At 40.6% G+C, this 19,534-nt stretch overlaps 1 protein-coding gene across 13 annotated transcripts in view; it reads left to right on the top strand.

Moving 5' to 3' along the window:
• Nucleotides 1-17,639, top strand: part of TENM1 (teneurin transmembrane protein 1) — a 782,075-nt gene extending 764,436 nt beyond the window's left edge. For all 13 annotated transcript variants that reach the window (XM_085546285.1, XM_085546289.1, XM_085546287.1 and 10 more), the window contains 5 exons: nt 4,863-5,159; nt 8,349-8,736; nt 9,406-10,626; nt 11,115-11,257; nt 12,610-17,639. In XM_085546285.1, the coding sequence (XP_085402411.1) occupies nt 4,863-5,159; nt 8,349-8,736; nt 9,406-10,626; nt 11,115-11,257; nt 12,610-13,368 (2,808 nt within the window). In that variant the 3' untranslated portion in view covers nt 13,369-17,639. The remainder of the gene's footprint in view (nt 1-4,862; nt 5,160-8,348; nt 8,737-9,405; nt 10,627-11,114; nt 11,258-12,609) is intronic.
• Nucleotides 17,640-19,534: the final 1,895 nt, after the last annotated feature.

Raw genomic sequence — 19,534 nt, forward strand, 5'->3', positions numbered from 1 at the left:
CAATTGGTTCCTGTGTGATTTTGTGCTTAAGTAACTGTATGGCACATACTTTTTTAAGGATCTTACAGAATGAAAGTCTTAAATGGAAAGGACATTTTCAGTCATTTGTTCTGTTTATGCTGCCAGGGCCAAGATGTTCATCACTGTTACATTTCAAAGTACTTCATCCTGCACAGCTTTCCTGTTATGAAGTTTATGTTTTCTGTTGTTGAAATTGATTGCCAGTTCTTTTATCTCATTTTCATTTGCCTCTGCAAGATCCTTAGTATTGCTTGCCAAAAAAAGGGAGGAAACTGGTCAGGATTAGATGGATTCTGGCTGGAGGCATAAAATGTTCACTGAAATATTGAAAACCTGAAGCTATCTAGAGTTCACCTGATGGGCCTGCCTCAGTGTCAGTCTGCTGGTGCATAGAAGTACTCGTGTACTCTCCTCCTCCTCCTTCATCTTCCCTCCAGCGAGAAAGTTTACGGTGTAAGAACAAACATCTATGTGCCACTGTCTTATTTGCTTTGTCCTTCCAGAAATATCCACTAGCATTGCAGCAGATGAACACTGCATTGTTACTTTTGTGAATTATAGATTTCCTTTTACACCTGGCAAGATGATGGGGGGATTTTGCATTGCCTTTGCCTACCCAGAAGAAAGTCAGCTGCCTGCATTTTGGTGTTTCCCCTCCTCTGACTGCATTGAGCTCTAGGGTTGTCTGTCTGGGGGCTGTCAGAGAAAGGCTGGAAGGAATCTGGTGGGATAGCTTATCAAAGGAGGATTTGATAGCAGAAAGAAGTATTCTGCACATAAGATAGACCATGCAATTAAGCACAGAAGGCAAATGGACTATTGAGGCTGCTATGGCCAATGAATAGAGTTTGGAGAGTAGGTTAGAGACATGATTCCCAGGGTTCAGCTTTAGCACTGTGATGTTTACATGAGATGCTGATGGAGTTGGGAGCCAGCACTAGTGTAAAGAAGTTGGAACAGTGTGACTGGAGAGGGAGGCAAAGGAGCAGCAGAACATACCTACAGACAGCTGTTTTTCTTGGAAAATTATTTATTAGAGGAATCAAAAAGAACCCACTATATACAGTGTCTGAATCGGTGAGCCAATACTGAAAGGCACTTAAGGCCTCCTGGATGAGGTTCTGATGAGACCTTCAGAAAACTTCCAGTGAGTTCTAGTGAGTTCCAGCTTGGGAGAAAAAAAAAAAAAAGAAAAAAAAAAAAGGTTGTTAAGCACTTAATATGCCATCACTGACACAATAGGAAGAGTGTTAGAAAGCTTGCAATGTAGGGCAAAAAGAACTATGCTGAACTTTGAAAATAAATGTAAAGAAAAGCTCTGGGGATTGGACTAGTTCTCAGTGGAAATGAACAGATCTGCAGGAGCCCTCAGTTAAGGGAAGAAAACAGTACAGCGAAAAAGTTTTCTAGGGAAATAAAAAAGCATAGAAATCAAGTTTAAAGATGTCACTTAAAGATCAGTCCTGATACTGTCACTGAAACAAATGGCTTTGAATGCTAAGAGGTGTAAATTAGAAGGCAGGTCACTGGGGATGAGATAAAAGATGACCTAGTTGAAGAGACAAAAGCTATTCCTTTTCTGCCAGTTCCTAACATTTTTAATTCCTAACCACAATTAAAACCCTTCTTGAAACCATGTTACGCTGTTAGTGTAAAATAAGTTTTGGAAAGAGGCCATTGTTAGCACATCCCAATAATGTGATAAAAGTCGTGTTTTAAAAAAGGTGGGTTTTTTGTTTTTTTGGGGTTTTTTTTGCATGATACATATTCCTTGCTCTAGAATTAAAGCAGAAATGAGTATGTTAATGGAAATGCTGGGAAAGACAGCTAACTTTATCTCAGCATCTAAATCAATGTTGGAAACAGGAATTAATCAGATTTTTCCTTTAAGTGCAGAACTGCCTGCCCTGGCACTTCGCGAAAGTACATAAAACAGTCCGTAGACATGTATGCATTTTATATTAATAATAAATCTATGTACAATCAGGCATTTTAACATCAGTCTTCATCTAGCAGGACTTCTTTTTATCAATTGAAGTGCTATTTTAATTGACTTCTAAAAATGAAGCAGAGCTGTTGTTAAAACCAATGAGCACGATGCATAGTAATATGCTGATTAGAATTCAGCTCTGCTCCCTCCTGTCTTTTGCATAAGTTAGAGGAACTTGGTGTTGGATGCAGGCCAGGTTTTATAACTGAATATCTACAAAATTGAAAATTGAATGCTTGGCCACTCTCACTGTTGGTTGTGTTGTTTTTTTTTTTACTTTTTAAATAACAAAAATGGAAGTAACTCATTGGCCTCCATTCAAGTCAAAAGTCCTTTGAATTTAGGCTTTGACAGCTATATTTATTATCATAATTAGCAAATTATCTCCCTTTATTTACCAACCTTACAGCAAGTTGTAATGGTAAGGTCGAATCCTCAGCCACCCTGTATCAGTTTGCATTGACTCAAGTCCAGATACAGACAAGGAAGTACACAATCATCTCATCTGATTTCACATTTAAGACAGTTTAGATTTGAGAGTGAATGTCAAGAGAAGTGAACATTTAGGCAGTTATTTACAACTGCAAAATTTCTATCTACCATATCAGTAGAAATGGAGGAAAAAAAAAAAATTGTTAAAAATATTTAATATATCTTTTTATGAACTACTACCATGATTATTGTAATCAGCTGAATTTTCATCATCTGCAGTTTGGCCCCAACACTGCTTTCAGAAACCAGATTTTACCACCTTGTAACTGCGCACATGAGCTCCTGTCTCTCAAGGGTGTTCCTTATGGACTTGCATATGCACTGGAGGAGTTATCTGTAGGAAGCCACTGGGATTTGAAATGAGCATTTCAATGACAGCATTGAAATACAGCCTGCTACTCGTGTATCACTGCATCTTGTCTTAAGAAGGGTGTTAAATTTAACTTAAATCTCATATAAGAAAGTAAACACAAACGAAATAAAATACAGAATATAGAGGAAGCAGTGATGCCCCTCCAAATCTTAACGATCATCATAGAGTCATAGAATCCTTAGAGTTGTTAGGGACCGTTAAAGTCCATCTGGTCCAACTCCTCTGCAATGAGCAGGGACAACGCAGATCCCTCAGGTGCTCAGAGCCTGGACCAGCCTGACCTTGGGTGCTTCGAAGGATGGGGCACCAACACCTCTCTGGGCAGTCTGTGCCCAGGCCTCCAAGTGCCTTGACTGTGTGAGCCTTTAAATGCTGCTGCTGTTTTTCTTCACTGCTAATTCTGTCTCTCTGTGTTTTCCATTCTTATTCATTATATTGTTTCTGAAAATTAGATTGCAAGCAATTTGTATTCAAGACTTTCATTTCTTCTAGCTGCATTTTACAGTAATAATAATAATAATATTAGCAATAAGAACATAAGTATGTACATACACAGTAAATGAGCATGAGCCTGGGTATATCTCCTGCTTGCTTTTCAGATATTTTACCACCAAGAGGGGTTTTTCAGAAATTGCAAGAAGTTTGTAAAGAAATATATTAACATAAACTTAATCCAACAGACTGTGTACGAGTGAATGTAGTTGAATTGAGCATCGCAGTTTACTTGGGCTCCTTAACTATCATTAGAGCATAAATTGTAATAGTTACAGCAGTCTACAGGGGTGTATAGGTATTTTACAGCTATTGTAAATGAACAGTATTAAAGTTAGACATGTGTGTATATAAAACCACAGGAATGGTAGTTGAAGAAAGAACACCTGCTTCGTCTAGATTTTCAAATTATTTTGTATCTAAAAACAGAAAAGGGAATGAAAATAATGTTCATTCTAATCACAACCACCATACGATCACAGCTTGAATTATTAAACAGATATTTCTTAACTATTTACTTTATCGCATTGCCTCCATCTCTCAAGGAGAAGCAGGCACTGTGCTGTGCAGCTCTAACACCTGAGCTGACATCATCTCTTCCATAAGACATATATTAATCGGAATAGATTTATACAAGTGATTAGGCAAAATGCAGTCAATTAATACAATGAGCTCATTGGGCATTGATCTGAAAATGACAAGTCAACGAGCAGTGTTTTATGGTTCTCTAAATCCTAATTCAGAATTAAATGAAGTTGAATAGTGACTGCCCGGTGGCTGAATGATGTTAGGAGGTAGATTGTTGAAGCACTGGAGAAGCATATTCTGTCTTCAGAAGTCTGGATTGCCTTTAAGTTGATTTCTGATTGGGTGACCCCTCTGCATTCTCCTGTGGGACAACAAGCACTAGCAGGTCAAAGCAGTCAGCCTGTTCCCCTGCCAAGCAGGGGAAGCAAGCACCAGCTTTCACAAGCCTTGGGAGTGGGCTGCTTTTGTGAAGAAGTGTGAGGACACTCGTGGGTAGATTCTTTGGTAGCTAGAAGCACAGCTCTTCCTTTTTCACATTGGAATGTGACCTGGATGGGCTATCCCAGAGCAGCAGATGACCCTTTGTCACTAGTGGAGCTTAAGAGAGAGGAGGTGAGTTAGGAGAGCTTTGTTAATTTATGGGCTTAACTACACATTTTTGGCTGGAATCACACACCCTGTAGAAGAGATGAAAGTTGAAAGATGAAAAGTTTGGGAAAGAAAGCTGAGCATATGGAAATAGGAAGCATCCTGCAGTGTGATTTGTAACACTGAACACAAGCAGCATTTTGTTTCTTGATCCTCCTGTTTCTAATCTGAATGTTTTTCTATTTTATTGTCTTTAGTGTGCCCTACATTGTCAAACATACTGTTTAAACATTGCTTGTTCTGATTTGAGCCAACGCAGAAATGTTTCCATCATCTGAATTAAGATACATCATCTTCTTCCTCTATCTCTGTTTTTAGGCCCACAATAGAAATCTTCTCTCCATTGATTTTGATCATGTAACCAGAACTGGAAAGATCTATGATGATCATCGAAAATTCACTCTTCGGATTATGTATGACCAGACAGGGCGGCCAGTTCTGTGGTCACCCATCAGCAAATACAATGAGGTGAATATCACTTATTCCCACTCTGGATTAGTGACCTATATCCAAAGAGGAACCTGGACTGAGAAAATGGAGTATGATCCAAGCGGAAACATCATTTCCAGAACATGGGCAGATGGCAAAATATGGAGTTATACATACTTAGAAAAGGTAAATCTCTTTATAAGTGGATTGTTGTATCAACACAAGAATGTTTTGATACATTCTTGGTATCAAAGAGTGTATGATACCAACATACTAGCATAGTTCAAAATATGGTGAACTATGCTAGTATGTTATCTCTTGCAATAGGATATAAGACTTATATAAAATGCATGCCAAAACAAATGGCTCAGACTTATGTGTCATCCTTTCGAGCCTGACATGGGTTAGTTTAGAAGAAAGTTATCAGCACCTCAGGTTTGTTTAATCAGTTGATAAAATGGCTTCCTCTTCTCTGTCCAAGTACAAAGGACACTCTCACTGATGGAAAATGCATTGCTGTTCTGTGTAACAGAGTAAAATAATAAGAAGTCATTGAAATGGAATTGTTTCCTCCCAACAAACACAGTTCTCTTAAGCCAGAATTACACAGCGGTAAATACAAGCTAGCACCTGTTCAGTGCACCGCTGTCAAAAAGGGACTGATCCTGCCAACAGAAAGATTACTTTAGTATTTATGATGCCCATTTTGGGGAAAGAAAAAACACAAAATGAGTTATTGCCTGCTTCTATAGTGACTTCATGTGTAAATTGCTCGAGTGTTGTAATTTTCATTTATGACTGTAGGTAATGGTCATGAAATGGGGGAATAAATGCTGTACAGTCTTAGGAAGAACAGCATCATATTCATCAGTAGCAGCATCTCATTTGGAATTGCTGTGTCTCTCAAATCCAAAAATCTGTATTTTGAAAGGTTTCACGACTCAGTGTGAGATTATATTCAGTGTCCTTCAGAACTCTGGTTTTGAATGGCAGCATCTCAGACTATCCGATATATTCTGAATTTCCGGAACGGTTTTCTGAACCTGTTTACCACAGGGGATGGATAGGAGGAGGCAGGTGAGGTAAAACTGATAGCGGATGTTACACACGAGAAATCCAATGACTTTGAAGTTATTTATATATTAAAAAGTTCCAAATGTGTACTTTTAAGATAAACTTTGCTGTACTTATTTTGAATGTATTTAAGCCTGATCCTCCAAAAAAATATACCAAAAAACCCCTAAATCTAACCCAGAGAAAAAAAAAAAAAATGATGCATAAAAATGTGATTCTTTCTTTGTCTGCATGCAGTATGGTTCTTGCACTTGTTAACAAGATTGGCAAACCCTGGAAGCTTCAGAAGTTTGGTTCAGATAAATTTGTCAGGGCTCCTTTTGTCTGTGCACTCTGCAAATTGTAAGTAAACAGGCATTTGTGCAGCCTTCAAATATTTGGGCAACATGCCTTTTGGAGGAATCTGTTATTTTTTTCTCTGGGCCTAATGGACCATAATTTTGGAAAGATGTATGTTTTTTATCTTTCCAACTACTTTGTCTGCTTGTAGTTTCTGACGAGCTGATAAATATAGTATGACTTAAATCTGTCATTCTGGAATTCTGCACAAGTGGACAAATCCCGATCACGTTGAAGCAAATGACAGAACCCTACTGGCCTAGGTAGCAGCAGGCTTGATTTATGCTGCAACTTGTCATTAAATTATTGAAAGTCATACACACCATGGACATAATCTCCCAGCTATTTAATGTACTTTCATCACAATTTGTTCCTCGTGCCAAAGGAAGATGAATTCATTGTCAGAATTAGACATGGAGATATAATTTTGTGGCCCATTAAAGTCAATAGCTCATTGTGTTAATTAAGTAATGATTACTAAATGTTGTCTGAAACCTCATAAGAACCAATAATTCCTTTTATCAAAAAATCAATTATACAGTTCTCTTCCAACGCCTATTTATTTACTTTCCCATTTATTAGCACCTGATGAGTTTATTATGTATCTTCAAAAAGATTTCCCCTTCCCAGAGCTAGTCAAAATGATCTGTGTTTTCAAAGGCGCCGTGATTGTGTCCCCGTACATAATTCTCACTAACCACATTTACTTTCCCTTCTTTAAGTCACTTTCCTCCATTAGCTAATGGCGTTCCCAAATCTCTGCACGCTCCGAGATCCCTCCCCAGTTTCTGCTGCTCGCTGCCGTGGGTGCTGGCCGAGGGCTGTGTGCATGTGTTGGGCACAAATGACATCTAGTGGCTGTGCCCAGCAGTTGCCTGTTCCCAGCCGAGCCGCGTGGAGTTGCCAGTGGCACTTGGCCTCCATGTGGCCCCAGTCTTTGTGTGCGACTGACCAGGCTCTGGCTGCTTTGGCAAAATGTCAGTTTGGGGAGATGTTTCACCGCCTCCAAAACTCTTTAAAACAATTAGAACCCCGTCTGTGCAAATAGTTAAAGATCTACTACAATATAATTAGGATGAATAGGGAATTATTTTGTTTTCTCTTTATTGTGTCCCCTAGTAAGTTGGACAAGATAATAAGTCTCCAACTATTCTACTGACTGTCTTTTTACTATTCTGGACAAAAGGGGAAAAGCCTCAAAGTGCTGTAAAATGACACAGAGGGGCACTAAAGTTGTATTAGTCTTGTTTCTGATCTTGTTATTCATACCCTGTCAATGGCAGACAGCTTAAAAACAGGCATGGGAGCAGTATATAGAGAGCAGGATCATATCAGTGCTAGAATAGAGTTCAGCCAGTAGTTTACTGCAGGCTGGGGACCTAATCTTTGTGTATATTAAAATAATAATAAATAAATAAAAGAGGGAGAGAGAGAAGTAGTCACACCAAAGAACTTGCAGTCCATTTTTATCTGTCTGTGTAAGCAGAGTTACTGTGCATGCTGTGAGACAGTGTGCATTTAATGGAAGAAGTACAGAAAAGGGGTAGGGCTGGGCTAGAACTATGCAGTTCCAATAAAAGCTAAACACCACGTACACAGCACCGAATGTTTCTCCTTTCTACCTCCTGTAGAAACATCTGCTGGTACAGATGCTCTACCTAGGAGTGAAGAACAATGTCCCCTCTGTTATAGTTTCCTTAGAGGATGACCTAAATGTTTCAAAGCAGTGCAGTAAGTCAGCATGAGGCTGAAATGCCACTGAGAGCCACATCTGCCTTCCAGTTTGGGGCTCCTTACCTCTAACCCTATTATAATTTTCCTTCTGTTCCATGTCACCTTGCTGGCCAGGTCTGCTGGAGCTGAAAGCTTGACTTGGGGTTAAACAGACAGTAAGAGAAGATAGTTGATGAATAATAAAGTGCTTGATCAGCCTCTTACACTGCCATTCCTGTCTGATTGCAGTCTGTGATGCTCCTGTTGCACAGCCAGCGCCGCTACATCTTTGAGTATGACCAGTCAGACTACCTGCTGTCGGTCACCATGCCCAGCATGGTACGCCATGCCTTGCAGACCATGCTCTCTGTTGGGTACTATCGCAACATCTACACCCCGCCGGACAGTGGTGCGGCTTTCATACAGGATGTCACCAGAGATGGACGGCTTCTGCAAACGTTGTATCCCGGCACAGGACGCAGAGTCCTCTATAAGTACTCCAAACAGTCTCGGCTTTCTGAGATTCTTTATGACACTACTCAGGTCACATTTACCTATGAGGAATCTTCTGGTGTTATTAAAACCATACACTTAATGCATGATGGTTTCATCTGCACCATCAGATACAGGCAAACAGGTTTGTCTAGCTATAACTACTTTGCTAAATTTTTTTGCCCTGATTCTGCACTTATGTGCCATGAAATTCCATTCTTTTTATGTCTAGGAGTTCTTATTTTTTATGTTTCAATAGAAAAATGTGTGTGCGTGTGTGTCTGCGTCCACAGGCATATATAGCTGCCCCATTTGAAATACGGTTTTCTTTTTATTGCTTGGTTTGGAATAGCTCTTACAATGTTTGATTGTTTTTATTCCACTGTGTGGATATTTGCTAAATACTAAATCAAGTTGTTTTATTGATTGCGTTTTCAAGTTTCCCTGTTTATACCATAATGTAACATAAATTCAAAAGAACTGTTCATATGAGGAAAGAAATCACCATGGAAAATAAATTCAGTTTAGAATTATCTTGCAAGTAAATAGAAATCATAATTATGAATAAAAAAGCATTCATTTAAACAAATGTTAATAAAATATAAATATTACGTAGAGCAAACATTAATAAAAGTTTGTGAGAGAATAATCTAACATAGTTAGTGGTACTGTCTGAGATAGTCAAGTAGCAATGAGGCTCAAGGGTTTATTTGAGTTGGTAGCTCATCTGTGCCAGCTCTGTAGGGCAAGTATTCTATGGACATAATTCATTTTTCTTCTTGCTTATCCTCTTTCTCCTGTTTGTTGTGGACAGGTCCACTTATCGGCCGCCAGATTTTCAGGTTCAGTGAAGAAGGACTCGTAAATGCCAGGTTTGACTACAGCTACAACAATTTCCGTGTCACGAGTATGCAGGCCATGATAAATGAGACGCCTCTGCCCATTGATCTGTACCGTTATGTTGATGTCTCTGGCAGGACTGAACAATTTGGGAAATTCAGTGTAATTAATTATGATTTAAATCAAGTTATAACCACCACTGTGATGAAACATACCAAAATTTTTAGTGCCAATGGCCAGGTGATTGAAGTACAGTATGAAATTCTCAAGTCTATTGCTTACTGGATGACCATCCAGTATGATAATATGGGCCGCATGGTGATCTGTGATATACGTGTCGGTGTAGATGCCAATATCACACGGTATTTTTATGAGTATGATGCTGATGGCCAGCTTCAGACTGTGTCTGTGAATGATAAAACCCAGTGGCGCTACAGCTACGACCTTAACGGCAACATCAACTTGCTGAGCCATGGAAACAGTGCACGCCTCACTCCTCTGAGATACGACCTTAGAGATCGCATTACCAGACTTGGAGAAATTCAATATAAAATGGATGAAGATGGTTTTCTCAGGCAAAGAGGCAATGAGATCTTTGAGTACAACTCTAATGGTCTGCTGAACAAAGCATACAACAAAGTGTCTGGCTGGACTGTTCAATACTGTTATGATGGTCTTGGAAGACGAGTTGCAAGCAAATCAAGCCTGGGACAACACTTGCAGTTCTTTTATGCTGATCTCTCCAACCCAATACGAGTTACTCACTTGTACAATCACAGTAGCTCAGAAATAACATCTCTGTATTATGATCTTCAAGGTCATCTCATTGCAATGGAATTAAGCAGTGGAGAAGAATACTATGTTGCTTGTGACAACACTGGAACACCTCTAGCTGTATTTAGCAGTCGGGGCCAAGTCATAAAAGAAATTTTGTACACCCCATATGGAGAGATCTACCAGGACACTAATCCAGATTTCCAGGTTGTCATTGGTTTTCATGGAGGGCTCTATGATTCTCTCACCAAATTGGTTCATCTGGGTCAGCGGGATTATGATGTTATTGCTGGTCGGTGGACAACACCAAACCATCACATATGGAAACACCTGAATGCTGTCCCACAACCATTCAATCTCTACTCATTTGAAAATAACTACCCAGTTGGCAGGATCCAAGATGTTGCTAAGTATACAACAGGTAAAAGTAACATATTTCTCACGAACATACAGCCTTTGGAGAGATTCTGGCATTTATTCAAGATTCCAGAAATCCTTTGCACACATCTAAAGTTAATATTTGGCTCCTATCTATTGTATTCCTTTGGTAGCTAACAACTTACAGAGCTTTGTCTCTTTTTTTTTAGTCTTTTTGGTAATCAATAAAGTAATTAACAGTTGTATCTGCTGTTTCTTTAAATGCTAAAATAAGGGGGAGAATGGAAGTGGTGTAACATAAGTTTTTTTCCATTATAAATAGAAAGTAGGTACACTATTGATTTGATTATTGCCATGCTTTATAATCACATGATTTGTTTCCTACAATAAGTGCTGTAACCAGTATTGAAAACAAATTGATGTGAAATCATTATTTCTGCATAGCTTGGATTTCTGCAAACTACACTGACTTTTTCTAGGATTTACATGCCTTGTTTCCTGAATCCCTTTTTTTCTTTGTCTGTTTTGTAGACATTGGAAGTTGGCTAGAGCTATTTGGTTTCCAGTTGCACAATGTATTACCTGGGTTTCCAAAACCAGAGATCGAAGCTTTGGAGACAACATATGAACTTCTACAGCTTCAAACAAAAACCCAGGAGTGGGATCCTGGAAAGGTTAGCAAACACTCTGTTCAGTCACTTCTCTTTCTAAAGTAAGCAATTTGATTAGAAAATGCTGGAGACCAAGGAAACAATGTGGCTGTATTTTTTGCTTGATTGACAAGGCAAATAATAGTCTAACTACACTAGAAGCCTTCATGTTGTCGCATTATTTACTGGCATCAAGTGGAGGAGAGTTTTAATGAGAAGCTTTTAGGCACACAGTCAAGAAACTTTGCAGCAAATGGATAAAAGCATGCACAAATTGAATGAACTGCAAAAATTTCATCGAATTTAAGAATTAAAACAACTTTTATCTTTTAGTAAAGAAGCCTCAAGAGGTGCAAAATCACTGAGAATACAAACAACTTTACAATTCTGATCCTCTGCATAGTTTTTCCAGGAAAATAGTGATGTTACTGTAGGTTTGTGGAGGGTCTGTAAAGCTCCAGGGCTAATATGCACTGAAGAAGTGCTGTGCAGCGGCTCACAGGGTCCAGGAATCACTGTAAGAGCCAGCTACTGATGTTCTGAGCAGGTGTTCATGTTTTGCATTTAATCGTAAGAGCATCTGTTAACAAAGAAACATAATTTTACATAGAAGAGGTAGAATATATACCTTTCTTATATGCAGCCAGGAAAAGGAAGCATAAAGTGTTGTGAGCTCACATCAGCAGCACTGAATACTCTTCTTTCCCCATGCATAGATGACCACATAGAGGTCATGTCCATGGAGTGTATTCATGCGAAACTGTCACTGACATATTGAAGAAGCTATAACAAAGGCACAAGAACAGTGTAATGATATATATTGTGTTGACAGACAAATAGATGGCTGGAGGGAGATTTTTTTCTTCACCACAATGCGGGGGGAAGATCTGATCTGATGTGCCTACCTGCTTCCTATTGTTCTAGTATCTTGAGACCTTCACAGCCTGCTTTCCCTAAAGAATGGGCTATAAAAACTGTTACTGCTATTTTACAGAAGAAATAATGAACAAGTGGTTTCCTTAGAGTTGCATGAGAGTACAGATTTTGAGTTTAGATTTCCCCATGCCTACTATTCAAAAGACCAGCTGTTAGAGTGACAACAGGAGAGAGGAAAAAAAAGAAAGAAAGGATAAATATGAGAATGGCATTTGTGATAAATATGTTTTCCGTTTGTTTTCTAGAAGCTAAAGTGTCCAAGATACCTAAAGTAGTACCCTTGGCAATTAGGTAGCTTATACATACTTCCAGGCTCTATAGATGAGTATGATAGTTTTCAAACCAATTGCAAATCTATTTTAAGCAGTTAAGATACTGGTAGGGACTGTGGGACTGTGAGATTCCTCTTCATCAAACTTTGTTGGTATTTTTTTCCCCAGACTGTCCTTGGTATTCAGTGTGAGCTACAGAAACAACTCCGAAACTTTATATCCTTGGATCAACTTCCCATGACCCCCAGGTATAGTGATGGCAAGTGCTATGATGGAGTGAAGCAACCAAGGTTTGCAGCTATTCCTTCAGTGTTTGGAAAAGGCATCAAATTTGCTATCAAGGATGGCATCGTCACAGCAGACATTATTGGTGTGGCTAACGAGGACAGCCGGCGCATCGCTGCCATACTCAACAATGCTCACTATCTGGAAAACCTACACTTCACCATAGAGGGCCGGGACACACATTACTTCATCAAGTTGGGGTCTCTGGAAGAAGATTTGGCCCTAATTGGCAATACTGGAGGAAGACGCATCCTGGAGAATGGTGTGAATGTCACAGTGTCGCAAATGACTTCCGTGATCAATGGGAGGACTAGACGCTTTGCTGACATACAGCTGCAGCATGGCGCACTGTGCTTTAATGTTCGCTATGGAACGACCGTGGAAGAAGAAAAGAACCATGTCCTAGAGGTAGCCAGGCAGAGAGCTGTGGCTCAGGCCTGGACTAAGGAGCAGAGACGGCTGCAGGAAGGGGAAGAGGGGATTAGGGCATGGACAGATGGAGAGAAACAGCAGCTTCTAAACACTGGGAGGGTACAAGGTTACGATGGATATTTTGTTTTGTCAGTGGAGCAGTATCTCGAACTTTCTGACAGTGCCAATAATATTCACTTTATGAGACAGAGTGAAATAGGCAGAAGGTAACAAAGAAAATCTCTGCCTTTGCGTCACCAAAGACTGCCTGTTTTTAAACGTAAAATGGTTTATTGTATTGGTTTTTCTAGATCAGAACTCTGTATATATAAATATAGAGGAAAAAAACATATCCAACTGCCTTTAAATGTGACAGAAGATGGTATTTTAATATTGTTCGTTTAACTCTTCGAGAGATTACAGTGAAGATTTTTAGTTCTTGTGTGGCAGTATTCAAACCTTTCAGAAGCAGAGCGCGCAGGGCAGTTGTGAGCGCAGCATGCTCTGTTTTCTTCTAAAGAAACACTACTTTTTTTTTTGTTGGTGGTGGTTTAATAATTCACCAGTTATTTAAGGGGTTACAGAGCCTGATTCTGCAACCTATACTTACTGGGTAGTTTTATCCCATTGAGATCTCCCCTAGGTTCAAGGGACTGCATACAAAAACCAGACTGTGTATGGAAACTTTGTAGCTGCTCACCAACCCTGCACATGTCATTTGTCGCAACTGTGATCTATGGGATTTTCTAACCCAACTTTTATTAGATACAGTACATAAGTACTTTTACTGGATGCAGCACTTAAAGGCTGCCCTACATGAGCTTTGTCTTTGCCAGGCCATAGCTGCCTCTCTCTCACTCAGCGAGGAACAGTGTGTTGTGTCTGCATCTGCGTGCAGGGGCCTCTCCCCAACATGTCCCCCAGCACTGGTTGTGGAGCCCAGCAGCACACATGGAGCTGCAGATCTTGCAGGGGGTGAGGGCTTGCCCTGCACAACTGGGGCTCGGTCAGGTTCCTGGTTGGCCAGAACAGTCCATGGCGATCAACACAGTCAGCATGAGCCTCCCATCAACTTCAGTAGGCTCCAGAATGGGCTTTAGCTCAGTGCTTATGGGACAGCCTTCACTATTCAGCCAGGAGGGTCCACATGGTGCAGCCATGAGCAGCTGCAGGGGATCAGTCCTGCCTGTAGTCCTTGGGCCAGGACCTTCTTTTCACAGATCATTTGGAAATTGTGGCGGTGTTGGGTTAGGCATCATGATATTTTCATCTCAAATTGATAATCCCACTGTACTGATCGTTATTCCAAGTGTGAAGAAGATTGGTGGGTCAAGAGTTGATGAACCCAAGTGTGGATAGTACATATGTTGATAAACGTAGAACATTTTGGGGATGACTCTTCACTTTTCAGCTCAATATCTAGAGCACATAGAAAAGCATTATATTGCATGGGCAGAAACTTTTATTTCCCAAGGTATCATGCGCTTCTGGCACAGTTCTCTCATAGCAGAGTAGGAGATTCTTCTTTTCACTTGTCATTTTAACAGACCTGATTATCATGGGCAGGGGGAGGGGGCCCAGGAGAGAGGTTGGGTAAGCACATTTCCTTTGCTGACTTTCCAAAAGAGCTAGAAGTCTTGTTATAGAGCCTATGTATCTGTAACAGTGATGTTATTGCACATTTCTTTCAAAACAAACATAGTGAATATATTGAAGCAATTTCTGCTCACATTTCCTGAAGCCAACTAAGTGCTTTCTTTATCTTTATTCCCTTACAAATTTTCATTTTTCCAGCTTGTTTTTGGGCAGGTGGAGCAGATTGTACCAAAGTTAGGGATGAGCCTGAACTGGAACCTGAGACCTGGACCCTCTGGGTCTCAGCCTCACATAGAATCTCTCTACTCCTTCTGCAGCAGGTAGAAGGTGCAGAGGTGGAGGGTCAGGCTCAGAGGTTCGGGGTCGGGTTGAGCAGATCCTGGCCTGTCAACCACCGTCCATCCCAGCCAGGGGGGCCCATGGACCAAAACACATTTTGCTCAGGCTCATCATTAACTGTTGTACAGGATTTGGAGCTGTCATCAGCAGTTCCGTTTGATACAATTTTCCATGAAATCATGGAGAATTTGAATACCTCCACACCAGCCTAAAAATGGACCTTCAAATCCTTGAGCCTCTAATATGCTTTTAATCAACGGAAGAATAATTTATGAATTGTATATAGAGAGTGCATTCATAAACGTAATGATGTATTTTATCACTGATCCAAGATGTCAAATATTAGAGTCTATTTTAATTATATTTTAAGCAATTATACTTTTTTGCAATTCAATAATGACGTATCATTTTCGAACTGCTTTAAATATCCATTATAAACAATTTTTTGAAGCTATTAGATTTACCTTGAACTGTGCATTTCTAGTATGTAATACCTATTTAGTTAGCTTGTGCCTTTAGTTTCTTAAAGTTATATTTGTATTATATGCAGGAAATGCACTTTGTATTACCTACAGCTGTGTTTTTTAATACTGCCTTGATTACTGTTGTTCTCAGATCATGCCAAAAGGTCAAAGAGTGGGAAGTGTTACGAGTTTGTCTCTAAGAGTAGGTTTGGCAATTTCCCTGTGGAACAGCCTAAAGGTATAAGTCTAAGGTGGACAGTCTAAGGTATCTTTCTGAATAGTATTTCTCACAAGGATCTGGATGAAGGAAGAATCAGGCAATATTATGCATCCCTGCTAGAAAAGGAAAAAATGCCTTCTCAAAACAGTTTCAGAAACTAAAATGAAGTGGCATGTTGAGTCAACAGTGCTAAAGAGCATTCGTTAATGAATGAGCACTGGGGGCTGAAGTCGTAGCACTGCAAGGGCCAGCAGCGATTCTTGAGAACTGCAGCTACAGCAAACAGCTGTGGGCCACTGTGTCCATGAACAACCTCAGATGGAGGCAGGGAACGGTTCAGACTCCATTTTCTTCTAGTAGCTAGAATAATTTCTGAGCATTGGGTTTTGTTTTGGTTTCTTTTTGTAGTTTTCCTTTTTTTTCTTGCTATTTTAATTTTGCACTATCGCCTAGAGACCCAAATGAGTAAAAGTAAAGAAAGGGGAAAAAAGTGCATGGAAATGTGTACCATTCTTTAAATCAGATAATTTGATTCTAGCGTTCTGCACTGCAAACAAGGTTTTGAAAAATGGAAAAATAAATAAAATTATAAAATAATAAAAAATAAGACCCACTATTACACACTATCCCATAGCCAAGTATCTATCATATATGTGCTGTATATTTTTTATAACAGCCAAACAGTGTGTACAAGTAACGTTTCCTTTACTTCCTATTTATTTAGCCAGCCTACAACATTTCAAAGGTATAAATATATATATATAGCTCTATATGTAGAACATAGCCAAATACCTATATATGAACTGGTCGATGTGCAACTCGGTACTCTTGTGTTGACTGTTCAGGCCAAGCTCTGCAGTGCCCTCCCAGCTGCACCCACCAGACACAGCCTCTCCTTTCTGCAGCAGGCTCTGCTCTGGGTGCTCACTGCCAGCATCCTCAGGGCTGTCCATCTGTCTGGGCACTGCTTGGTGCTGTGGGAAGACATAGAGCTCAGGGTGAAAGAGGCAGCAGAGGGGCTGCACTTGGAGCTTAATGAAGGCAGAAGGGCAGGGTCCTACCGGGGTGCTGGTTGCTGCGGGGAGCACAGGCTGTGGCCTGGCTGACACCGCTGGTTGCGAGGGTTTCCCAACAAACACTGACTGTTATTTAACCTGTCCTTGACACAAACCATCACCAGGTCACAAGCATCCCAGCCATGAGGAGAACCACAGCTCAGCAGGAATGGGGCAGCGGCATTGGGCATGCACCCAAATGTTGGCCACCAGCCATTCCTTGTCTAAGGAAACACATTCGGCAGTTCCCAGTTTTTCCTTAGATCTTGTGGTGGACTTAAGCCTTTTAATAAATGTTAGTATATCAGATTGTGTCCTTGACAGTATTTTACTTGTATGAACCATGATAACACATTAAGTCTTCATACTCTTCAGGCAGAAGTGTTGATAAAAGACAAGAGAAGCATAGCATACAATATATGTCAAGTAACGTTCCTTTTTCGCTTTCTCATGAACAGTAAAATGTTTACAATGTATGCCAAGATCTTCAGTTTCTGTCCGACACCAGTTAGAGGTTCTGATCTTACAGAAATTGTGTTATAACAGCCTCAGCCTTGTTGCTAGGAAACAATAGATCCCAATTTTTTATTCCTGCTCTAACTCCTGTGCTGAATAGTGACTGGATACTGTACACGTTATGTTACATGGCTGCAGTTACATGGTCTGATGCATTTTGCTCTGGGTTTCAGACCAGAAGCATGCATTTTCTACAAGAACATCCCAGCAACACGCTGTAAATATTAAAAGTTAATATATTATGTGTCGATATTTGAAAAAGAAAGTACTTTGACTATTTCATTTTTAAAAAATAAAGGTGCAAACTGACAGAATGTGACGTTGTCTTATTTTACACCACACCTTAAGGATTTTTCTGATTGTGTCACTAAGAAGTGCTTCCATACACCAAAATAAGGCCCTCAAACAGTACTTCTCAGTGTGAATGTTGCAGTGGGTTTGCTGGCAGTGTTGAATTATACTTCTGATTCAGGATTCATGTGTACAATTCTTGTGGTGCTACATGTGGGTCCACAGATTGTTTCTGTGCACAGATTCTTACTTATCAGAGCAAGTGAGAGAGTGAAAAGGTGTGCTGCTCTGTGCCTTTGTGCTCCCAGAACTGAGTGGGTGAGGGCAGTGGTGCTAAGAGACAAGCAGCATGGATGAAGCATCTTCATGTTCAGTACATCTGATTTCCTGGCCTGCTTCAAACAGGTGCTGATGAACAACTGTGTGAGTCTGTGCAAGAAAAAAACTTTAAAAACAGCACATGCAGCAGAGAGGAGAGAGCAAAGCAGAGAAGCAGAAGGAACATTTAAAGCTGAAGGAAAGGATTCATGGTAGAAAGCAGAGGGGAGCAACTTGGGCTGGGTGCTGACCCAGCACAAGGGCTGTGTTGGGTGGATGAGGAAGCAGTGAGACCAGAGGGATGCTGTAGTAGGAAGTGAATTTAAAAACGACCTGGAATATTGATCTATTGCTGCAGATCTGTCACAGCCAGGAAGCAGGGAGGGTCTGGCTGAGGTAAAGGCAGCACTGTGCGGGACCAGCAGCAGCATCTCCTGTGCTGGGTAGGAGACTGCATGGGGGGCCAGGACACAGAGTCCTTTAGTGACTCAACCAAAGCAGCAGCCAGAGCCAGAGCTGCAAATGGGAAGTGGGAGGAGAAGGAGCACCAGGGCTAGTGGGGACAGGGCAGTCATGCTGGCTGCACATCAGTGCTACTGAGCCCAGAGAGGCTGGCAGAAAGGAACAAGGGGACACAGATGTTTCCTGATGAAGCTCTGCCCACACCACTCTCTAAAAAACCTGTGGATCTTCATATCAAAGTCAATGCATGAAATCTGTGTAGTTGCCACGTTACTGTTCCTATAACCAAATAACAGCTTCTTTTGTTATGGATAGCATGAGCTTCTCTGACTGTTTGCAGCTTGTTTAATCATAGAATCATAAAGGCACAGAATCACAGACTGGCTTGGGCTGAAACAGACCTTAAAAATCATCCAGTTCTATCCCCTGCTGTGGGCAGGGACACATCCTCCCCATGCTGCCCAGGGCCCCATACAATTCAGCCTTGGCCACGTTCAGGGATGGGGCATCCACAGCTCTCTGGGCAGTTATGTCAGAGATCCGTAACTCCTTGACTGAAAAATATCCTCCTCACCCTTTGATCTAAATCTCACATCTTCTAGATAAAAAGCATTCCCCTTTGTACAATCACTATTACATTAAAAGTCATTCTCCCTCCTGCACTGGAAGGCTGCAATGAAGTCTCCACAGAGCCTTCTCTGGACTAAACAACCCCAGCTTCTTCTATCTATCTTCAAACAAGAGGAGCTCTAGTCTATAGGAATTCCAGACTTGTGGAAACCCAAAAGAAATAACACAATCAAGCCTCTATCTCAATAACTCACTGCATAGTTGGAATAATATAAGTGTATAGTTGTAGTTACAGAGCAAATGAATAGCCAGAGGGTATCTAAGAAAAGACTTACCAGTGCAGAGGCTTTCAGTTGAGATGGATGCTCACCAATGTTGAGGCTTACCACAAAAGAATCTCCAGAAAGAGATTGCTCTCCCAGTAAGCCCACTCTGCTATGCACCAGGACTGTTTGCACCAAGAAAGGAAGGTTTACAAGAGCAGAAAGCCTGGAACAGCCACAGAACATCTGCTGCAGACATGCAGCAACCTGGGAAACCTTTAAGGCACAGACAAGGGGTGAAGG

Source organism: Coturnix japonica, chromosome 4 (genome assembly GCF_054131305.1).
Source record: "Coturnix japonica strain WE chromosome 4, WE-NBRP24, whole genome shotgun sequence".
NCBI lineage: Eukaryota > Metazoa > Chordata > Aves > Galliformes > Phasianidae > Coturnix > Coturnix japonica.